General features: G+C 38.1%; 1 protein-coding gene across 1 annotated transcript in view; it reads right to left on the bottom strand.

Annotated features, from left to right (window-relative positions):
- Nucleotides 1-1,159: 1,159 nt before the first annotated feature.
- Nucleotides 1,160-10,828, bottom strand: part of NES (nestin) — a 57,756-nt gene continuing 48,087 nt past the window's right edge. The window contains exon 4 of the mRNA XM_085639277.1: nt 1,160-9,398. Coding sequence (XP_085495403.1) covers nt 3,034-9,398 — 6,365 coding nt within the window. The 3' untranslated portion in view covers nt 1,160-3,033. The remainder of the gene's footprint in view (nt 9,399-10,828) is intronic.

Below are 10,828 nucleotides of genomic sequence, written 5' to 3'. Positions count from 1 at the left end.
CTGCAAACCCCCCTTCTATTGCTGGTCGTCACACAGCCATCTTTTTCCTCTTTCTGCCCATTGCTATCATGACCACCAATTTGCGCAATGATGGCATCCGCTTTAAAAAAAACCAACGTACTTTCTTTGCATTTTACCCGAAGCTGTGACTGGTCTCTTGTGTTTAATCGCTCTATAATCCATTGCTACTCATTTATTTTTATGTTGTTGCAGTTTAAAATAGCACAAACTCGACCTGAAGGTATCAGAGCGCTTTACATGAGCACCAGTTGCATTACAGACGGACACGTTCATTTTAGGCACAGGACATTACGTGATTTGCCCAGAATTACAAGATGTTTAGCCTCCCGCAAGACTTGAACCTGGTTCCCCAGCTTCAAAGTCAGCCGCTCCAGCCATTAAGCAACATCCTCATTCATGTTGGGTATATGATAACATTCATGTAAAATCTATTTAAGAACTTTAATGTTTCTTGGAAAATGTTGCAGCTGTCAGTAATGCAAAAAAATGCCCAATGCAGACCAAACACCCAAACTCACGCACTGTAAATCTGAAGGTTGGATGCAAAAAAGGGAAAGCATTGGCAGAAACAAGTATATATTAAGAATTAATACCTTTTTGAAAAAAGAAAGGTCTCCTATAAAGGGAACTTCACTGGATTATATTCAATTAAAGCTCTAGGTCACTGACTAACCTGGCTAGCAACTTTGGAAGGGTAGCTATCTGTGTTTGGTCACCTGCGTGATGGCAGAGCATACATGGCTCATTATGTGATACGTTGTGTAGAGGTATTTACCCGCACTCTATCAATTTAGAGTATCTCCTAAATTGATGAAGCACCCTCAAAGTTAGCATTTGTAGGTAAGTTATTATAAGTCATAGTAATGAGGCTAAAAAAGAAAAGGGAGAGGGAGCAAAATACGTCTGCCATCTGCTAGGAATGGACTGACTCACCAGAAATGATGAGCGGACCATCTATGGAAAAGCATTGCTTTAAATTTATCACCTCAATCAATGTTCATCCACATACATGTGTATTTAATTTCCAATTTTTTCATAGTCCCATTGTTCCCATCAAAGGTGTTACCTTAGTTTTTTAAGACGGATGTTGATCACTTTCAAGACAGAGGAGTAAAAAAGCAAAGAAATCTGAAGCACAAAATTTTGATTGATTTAATATTCTATAATCAAGGCACAGAATAAACAGATCAATGTATATGCTCTGACTAGTTCTTTGTCAGTCATAAGGCCAGGAGAATGTAGCATTCCACAATATAGTGAAGATGTGGCTGGAATCAAAGAAATGTTTCTGCAAAATGAGCATTGCACAAGTGAAGTTGTGTCCATAATTTGTCCACATAGGCGTGAGCCAACACGGATTTGCAGGATAACCACTGTCTATGCAGCCATTTACCATTTGGATGATTCACTACATGTAAATACAGCTGATGCTGATATCTTGAATATCTAACATTACTACGGGCCTTGTGGATAAAAACTGGATATCCTCATATAAACAGTAATCACCACAAAGGCGCATGAGTCCATTAGTCTTTGGAATAAGCATTGTATGTCATTCTGGCATACTTCCCGTTGCCACTATTACCAGTCCATGAACTAAAAATGACGAAACACATTTATACCATGATTTAAATGCAATAAATAAAATAAGCAGTTTCCAAATTTTGCAGCAAACCATTGGTTTCAACAAAGAAGTGTAGAATTGTTCTCATAGCATGAAACGCCCAGGCAGCTTTTAAATACTTCAGTGTTGATACATTAAACAGCGTATGGCAGAACGTTCACTCTATTCTGTGAAAGAAGGTTGGTGAAGCAAGGAAATCAGTGTGCAACATTATATCATAGCTTTCCTCAAACAGAATAATGAGCTACGAAAACTCCATCAAATATAATGTACAATTATGCTCAGATTTTGCATTTCTCGTACTGGAATAGAAAACAAAAATGCTTAAGTTATAAGAAAGACAAAAAACTCATGAAACTGAATATTATAATCAATTGTGAAAGAGTAAAAAAGATGTATCATTTTAAAAATGAAATCACATTTCCATAAAAAATAAATAAACATCAAATAAACATAAACCTACAATATCACCATGATCTTTCAATTAATCACAGGGATCTGAACTATTATTTTGAATTGATCTTTTAGTTTTGATCCAACAAAAGATGTTAGTCAAGACATTCAAATAAAAAAGAGTAACTGCAGTACCGTCAAAACGATGGATGTCTCTCTAGAAATGATAGTTTCTAGGTGAAAATAAGCGGCAAGCAAAAGAAATAAGATGGAGTTTGTTCCTTTGACGATAAAAAGATATCACATAATGACAAATGATGTATGGAGACCATTGATTGTTTAGGTCTCTGATTCGGAAGGTTTAATTTTGAGTGTATTAATCTGGAAAGGTTCAGACCCATCTTAAATGTCATTGAAATAATTAATCATATTTCAACAAATCTAGATTTGGATCTATTTTCATTTTAGGAATTATTTCTACAGGTGTCTATACCTATGTGTCTCATTTCACATCCCCTACTGTTTTCTTTCCTCCTCCATTATGAATCTTTCTTTCTTTCAGCGAAATCCTTTTCCAGAACCCAAAGTGGATCACCATTTCAATGGTGTTTTTCTTCTGGATCCTGTTTCTTTGTGATTGCTAGTGCAAATTTATTCTATGTCAAACAGGATAAGTGTGAATGCTTTTCATGAGCAAATACAGATTCCGAGTATCAGTTGTTTTATCAGTTTGCAAAATATCTCTCTTTCGCTCAACAAAAAATTGACTCAATTTTCACATCTGTATAAGTTGATGGAATGAGGTGCATATTTCTTGGTTAAAAATGAATGTTGAAAACTGATAAAAAAAGATAGTTTTCTCTAGTATATAAATATTTGGACTGTATTTCAGATTGTCATTACACTCAGTGAATGTTGGATTGATTATTCAAGGAATAATATTGTGTCCTTTGTCTTACCCACATATCAAAATGCAGTATGATTGGATGAACTTTTTAGTCGTCATCTGAAGACCATGCTTCAACATTATGTTTTAAACCTTTTACATCTGATATTTTTTCAAATGTGTCTTTTTGTTGCTGATCTGCTGCTATGTGAAGCTGGCCATCCTCAAAAGATAGCGTGTTGGAGATGGTTTGAAAAAAGTCATCCATGTCCTTCTCTTTAGCGGAATTGGCATTTCCATTTCGATCTTCTACAGATGTTGGCCCTTCTTCCGAGGACATCATGTGTTCCTCTTTCAGTCTTGCATTTTCCTTTTCATTTGATGGTCCAAGTAGTTGCTGAAAAAGACTCTGGCTCATAGCTGACTTGGAAAAGGAAATCTCCTTTTCATCGGATTCTTGTATTAACTTGTTCTGCTCTAATGAGTCACTGTCAGGTTGAATTTCTATGCCACTTTCAATGTTTTCTTTGCTTTCTTGATTAATGAAGTCTACATCTTGAGATTCATCTATGCTCGAGTGGCCATTTAGCATTTCTCTCTTAATCTCTGGCAGGCCATTTATGTCAGTCACACTGAATAATCCATTAGGATCATCACTGCTTTCTTCTAAGAAGGGAGATTTTTCTGTGAAACGTAAAGGGTTCAACAAGAAATTTTCAGGATTTATGGGAAACAACTCTTTAATTTGATCGCTCATGGGTTCATCACTTAAAACATCTCCTGAGCCAATGCTCTGCTCACTTGTTTCTGTGTGTGTCTCAGAAGACCAGTCTTCAGCTTGTGATGGATGTTCAACATTTTTAGGGAGGTCTGCAATGTCAGCAACATATTGTATTTCTTCTTGGGTGGATATCACTTGTTCTGACTCCTTCATTGGCACAGAGTCTTCCCCGAATCCATATTCTAGTGAGTCTCTCAAGGCATGCACTGCAAGGCTCTCATTAGTTTCACATGCAACTCTTTCTATTTCTGAGCCACAGCTACTAAGGACTTCCTCTTCAGAACCGTATGCTGCTTTTGTCACATTTGGGGATTCTTCGTCAGAGGAAACGGAGTCGTCACTCTCTATACTTCTAATTTCTGGATTTTGGCTGAAACCGAGTGGTTGGTCAGCTTCTGAACTTCTGATATCCTCAGTGAAACACATAGAAACGTCCTTGGAATCTACAGTTGCAACACTTCTAGCACTGCTAAGTCCATGCTCACTCCCAGTCACACCTTCTAAGACATATAAAGAATCTGAGGAGAGGATGGTATTTTCTTCAGACTTTGGGATAAATTCTGCATCCTCATAATCAAACCTTTGTTTGTGTATGTCTCTCATTTCACTTGCTTCAATTACCTGTTCAATACGTTCATGTGATTCAGATTCACTTCCTTCAATAACTTGCTTGCCATCTTCCTGTGATACATCCTCACTCTCGCTAGTTATTTGTTGGGTGTGTTCAAGTGATCCCTGTTCACTTTTTTCAATTACTTCGTGGACATGTTCTTGTAGTTCATCTTCACTTCCTTCAATAACTTGCTGGTCATTTTTATGTGACTCATCCTCACTTTTGTTAGTTACTTGTTGGACATGTTCAAGTGATTCAAGTTCATTTCCTTCAATCAACTGTTCAACATGCTTATGTGATTCAAATTCTCTTCCTTCATTAAATTGCTGATCATGTTCACCTGATTCTTCCTTGCTCTCTTTAGTTATTTGTTGAATGGCGTCATTAAATACCTGTTCACTTCCTTCAGTTACTTCTTGGACATGTCCTTGTGATTCAGTTTCACTTCTTTCAATTACTTGCTCGATGTATTCATGTGATTCTTCCTCACTGTCTTTCAATCCTTGATTGATATGTTCACGTGGTCCATCTTCACTTTCTTTAACTCCATGCTCGACATGGTCATGGGATTCAACTTTACTTTCTTCAATTACTTGTTTAACATGTTCATGTGGTTCAAATTCATTTTCATTAATTGCTTGGTTCACATCTTCTTCTAATTGAGCTTGAGACACCTCTTTAATTACCTGTTCAACATGTTCATGTGATTCCAAATCTACATTCTCAAGGTGATGCCCATCCTGCTCTGATGGTGTGAATTCATGTATTGCTGTTTGAGTTAAAGGTTCTGGATCCTCGCGGTCATCACTTTCAAACTTTTCTTGGTAGTTTCTTGGTTCCACACTTTCTACAATGACGATTTCAGATGCTACAGCGCTTTCACCAAGACTTTCTTCTTCTTGATTTGACATTGCAACTGTACTTGTTATCATTTCTGATCCAAACTCTTCAGTTTCTGTTTCATTACTTTGAAACGTTTCCTGGTCTGTAGCTTCCATCTCATTTGCTATAACAGCATAACATCCTTCATTGACCTCTTTGGCATTCTCAAGTGATTCAGTAACTACACCTTCAGCATTCCCTTTAGATGACTCCAATAATGTGTCTGCATTTGAAGATATTTCCGATGTAAGTTTTTCAGCCTCTGTTTCTTCAGAGTAAAGCCTGTCTTGTACCTCTGTAAGATCAACTTCGTTAAGAGATTCATTTTCTTCACTTATGTCTTCATCTTCCTCATTTGATTCAATAGCTTCATTCTCAAAGTGTTTAACATCCTGGTTTGATATTGTACCTGTATGTGATGGTGAGTCTCGTTCCATTTGTTCCTCGCATTCAAATGCTTGCTGATTCACTTTGTTCATATCTTGTGTTGTGAGGGTTTCACTTTTATCATATTCTTCAACTAAATGCTCAGGTAATTCATCAGCTAGGTCCTCAAAGTACTCCTCACTCTGCTTTGATGCAGTGACGGCAAGTCCTGATTCAAGGGCTTTTGTCTTTGCTTCACCATATTCAAACTTTTCTTGATGCAGCTCTTCCATCTCGCTTACTAGGATAGCTTCACTTTCTTCTATTGCCTCTTTAGCATTAGTCAGTGATTCTTCAGCTACTTCTTCAAAGTGCTCCTCAACTTCCTTTAACACTGTGTCTGCTTTTTTTGGGGTTTCGGTTTCATAAGTAGTTATTTCTGTAGGCTCACATTCATCCAATATTTCTTGGTCATTTTGAACTTGTGATGAGAGAACACTTTCCTGAAAATCATCTATCAACCCTTTGTCTTCTGAATCAATAGCTTGTTGGTTGGAAAAAGTCAACATATTTGCTTCTAAACTTTCTAAACTTTTCTCAAAAAGAAGGTCCACCTTCTGTGTGTCATTTTCTGTTTCTGTGGTTGTTTGGTTTAAGATGGCATCTTCTGGCTGTGGTGTGCCTGTCAAGGAAAATGAAAGCTCGTTTTCAGATGGAACACATTTGATGCTAGTTTCTTCATCATGGAAAGCATCTCCTTCTTTCAGGATCCTCGTCTCATCAACTTGATGGGGAACTGGTGTAGTATCTGGTAACGGTTCCTCCAACCCATATAATTCGTCATTTTCTATTTTGCTTGTGTCTACGTTGCATGTTTCACTTTGGGACAAATCCTGTAAAAACACATTCTGTGAGTCAACTGAATTTTCTGAATATTGAGTTTGCATGTGATAAGCTTCTGGTTCACTGTTAAACCTTTCCAACATTTCCTGTTCTTCATCAGACTCCTGCTGTTCAACACCATGGCCTCCAACCTCATGAGGATCAGGGTAGACTCTTGTCTCATCCTCGAAGAAATTGTGATTTGAGATTTCTTCAGATTCAGTGGCAAATATATTTGCTTTTTCATTCTGCTCTTCACCTGCACCCGAAGATTGATCTGGTACAACCTTTTGAACAAGGTCCTTGTTAAAGTCAGTATCTTGCCCACTCAAATCCATTGCCTGATCCACATTCAATAATTCAGTATCCTTTTCAACTTGAGTCAATGTTTCTAAAGATTCTTGTGTCTCCAAATCTAGCACTTCTGTATCTTCATCGTAGGTAGGCAGCGGTGTAGTGTCTTCTACGGTATCCTCCAACAGACATTCTTTGTTCTCCGCACCTAATTTGATTATATCACTTGTTTCACTATCGAATATGTTCTGTGATATCTCAGGTTCTGTGTCAATATAATCTCCAGAAGATGTATATTCACTTTGTGTTTGATATACCCCAGGTGACTTCTCCCAGCTTTCTAACCGTACTTGTTCTTCTGCTGTCTCCAGGACTTCACTACCTGAGGGAAGTTCAGCGATCTGCTCATCGAAAGGTTCAGCAATTGCTCCATAGTCATCCTCTCCGGTTTCGCTGTATGATGTTTCTTTACATAGTAGGTTTCTGTCTTCCAGTTGTAATTCATTTGCATCCAATAATCCATCTGATGCATCTTTTTGAACAAGGGCGTTTTCGAATTCCATATCTTGGCCGAGTGGGCTCTGCTCATTTGGATTTTGAATCTTTAAGTCTGCTTCATCGTTTGTGGTAAGGTCAGACAGATCTGATTCTAATTTGCTTTCCAAGTCAGCACTACTTTCTTTCTTTTCAGTACTTGCAATAATGTCATCGCTCCATGTTGGTCCTTCAGATATATCCTCATTAAGAGTTTCTGTCTTGATATGTTCTGGTTCACTCTCAATCTTGCTGGTGAAGTCACTTTCATCTGGGTAGGGCCCTCGTTGACTCATAACGTTGTCTTCTTGTTCCACCCCGATGGCTGGCAGGAAAGAGACACTTTCCTTGACTTCCAGATCCTCAAGACTGATATTATCCTGCTCAAAAGTACTTTTGGTCACAAGTTCAGTTTCTTTTTCTAAATCACTCACTCTTTCATTTAGGTTATCTTCTTTCATAGTATTTTCATTTACTGTAAGGGGTTTGTGCTTCCACATATCATGTTCATTTTCACTGTTCACCTCCTCTTCAGTTCCACATTCACCCATGTCTGTGTTTTCAATTTGGGCAACATTTTCTTTCAAACCTAAATTCTCATTAACTCTCACACTAAGAATCTCATACTCTGTTACCATATCCATCCCTTCATCATGTTCTTGGTCTTCAGTCAGGTCTTCTGTATCTGTTAACAAGTCTTCCTCTCTTTCTCCTTGCTCAAGCATTAGCTGTTCTGCCATTTGCCCCTGAGTGTCACTAGGTATGATTTCTGTAAGTTCTGCATCTTCAGTAGATATTGATTCAGTCTTAAAAAACATACTCTCCTGAACATCAGACACAACGTCGTAATCTTCGGTGTCCTCTGCAGCACTGGCAAGGTCTCGCAGGTTCTCCTCTTCAGTCATTTGTAAAATTCTAGTCTCTGTAGCCATGTTATCTTGTCCTAGACTATCAAATTCTTCAGTTTTATGTGTTGGCTCATCAAGAAGGTTTTGGTGAATAGTCACGTTAACATCCTCACTATTTTCGTGGGTCAGTGATTGCAATAGTGCCTCCTCGCGCGTTTCTTCTTCCGCACAAGGGATTTCCTCAGGTACACTGATTTTGACTGTACTTGGAATGTCGGAGGCCTGGATCGCTCCCCCTATTCTCAGTTCATCTAGGTCATCCTCTGTACCTATCAAAAGAGTACTTGTGACATCATTCTGCTTCACACTGTCTTTTCTGTCAGTTGTTTCTACTAGATAGAGTGCTTGCTCAGAGGAAAGATAATTCAGGTCTTTGTTCTCTACCTCTTCACAAGGTTCAGATTTCTCATCCTCTTTTTCTTCTTTCTTTATTCGGGTATCCATGTGGGGTGGCCCATGACTATCAGATTCCAATGGATGAGAGTCACTAGAAGGTATGTCGAAAGTGGCACCCATGGCTTTGAAAAGACTGGGTTCTGTTGTATTCACGTGTATTTTACCTGCATCAATAGCTGTAACTTCAATTTTTTCTTCTGTCTCTTCTAATGTTTCTGTAAGTAACTCATGTGTAAAGTCTAGTTCTCGGATTGTAGGTTCTTCATTTCTGTGATGTTCCTCAGCAATGAAATCATTATCTGTTTGTTTCTTATGTAGTTCCTCTCTGACTATCTCCTCTGATTCTTTCATATCATTTCTTTTCTCATTGTCCTGTTCCTTTCTCTTGATGTGGGAATCAGAAACTACATTGGTGTGTACGGTGATGTCAGACTTCAGTTCTTCAGAAGGACGGTCAATGGATTTCGATAAACCAGATGATATTGATTTTGACAAAGCTTCCACTTTGATCTCTTCAGAAGGTTTAATGTTTCTCAGTTTGGACTCTGTTGTGAGCTTTGCAGGACCAGCAGCATTGGTATATGAGAGGTTTTGAGTCTGGACAATGTTGCGTCTTGGAACCGCAACACTGATCGGATGTGGGCTTTTTGATGGTGTGGTCTTTTTCACATTTAATGAACTGGACATATTCTTCGGCAGGAATGCTTTATTTTCACTGTGTAGCACTGGCGTGCTGTACCGTGAATCCCTGGAGGCATATTTCCGGACATCAGGAGTCATTTCAAGGAATGGACTGCTACTATAATCCGACTTGGAATCTAAAAAACAAAATGTATAATGAAACGGTGTTTGTACTGAAATTCTAAATCACATTTCATTGTCACATGCTTCCCACTGTACTGACAATCACAAAACAAACAACTGGAGACACTACAACAGTATCAGCTTGTCAACTTTTGCCAAATTCAGAGCACTGTGAGGCAATGGCAAGTGTGGCCTAGATTGTTGAAGCGAATATTGAGGAAACAGAAAAGCAGAGAGGAAGTTATGAAAGTAAATATGAAGACAGATGGGACAGGGCAAAAGTGGAAATATGAAGAAAGAGAAACAGTGTGTGATAAAGAAGCACAAGGGGTAAATGGAAATTGAGGTTATGAGACTGGTTGGAGAAGATCACAGAAAGCTGAGGCATGCAAGGAAATGGGGAAGTTTGGGTAGCCGGAGAATGTAAGTAAGGAAGAAGTATAACATATGAGGCGGCATGTAGGGAAAGAGATGGAAATGTGGGGAAAGAGAAGGAAATGTGGGGAAAGAGAAGGAAATATGGGGAAAGTAGAATAACTATTTATATGTAAAGAAATATGAGGGAGCGTCCTCAGGTGGAAGATTCAAACTTATTTTAATGTCAAGAAAAGCAGAAAAAATAGGAAATAAATGGGAAATGCAAGTACAATTTGGGAGAAGCATTTAAGGGAATACACAGAATTTATGCTAATATTGTAGTGAGTGGGTGGAATGGATTTGGTGCAGGGATGGGAGTATACATTAGAACAACAGTTTTACGTCAGAATATCTTAAACAGGAGTAGTAGGTACACAAGGCGAAAGGGAAGCACAAATTGGGAAAGGAAACTAAGGGACTATACAAATGTTATGCTAACAAAATAGGGAGAGTGAGTGGAGAACATACAGTTAGGAATGGAAGTACAAATTAGAGAACAGTTCAACGTTGGAATATCTTCATCAATTTTGTTGACAGAAATATCACTAAATTTACTGTAAATTTTCTCTAATTTGCTACAATAGGGTGATATTTTTGGAAATGATTCTTAGGCCATCATATTTCTGTTAGATTATGTTTTAGTTATGATATTATGTATGGCCCCATACCTAGGAGTGTAATATGAAAGTAAATTGGGGCAAAAGGTATTAGACTAGGAGAGCAGGACATGGCATAGTGAGAATATAAATGAAGAAGGCAAGTGAAACATAAATTAGAATACACAGAATATGCAGAAAAGTTTACGGATAACAGAATCTTTCCTTGCAGCTCATATACTTTGCTGATGATAGTCTGCTATATAAATGAATATGAGGAAAAATAAAAATAAATTTCGAGGAAGCATAACTTCCAAAGGGGTTTGCAGCCTTTTCATAAACTACTAGTGTAAGCTACTGACCTCCTTGAATGCACCACAACTTAATAAGGAAGAGCAAAAGGGGGGATCTTGAACCTCCCTTAAGTGAAT

The sequence above is a fragment of the Triturus cristatus genome, chromosome 12 (assembly GCF_964204655.1).
Source record: "Triturus cristatus chromosome 12, aTriCri1.1, whole genome shotgun sequence".
In the NCBI taxonomy this organism is placed as follows: domain Eukaryota; kingdom Metazoa; phylum Chordata; class Amphibia; order Caudata; family Salamandridae; genus Triturus; species Triturus cristatus.
Note: the sequence above shows the minus strand (reverse complement) of the source record. Positions and strands in the feature narration are given on the sequence as shown.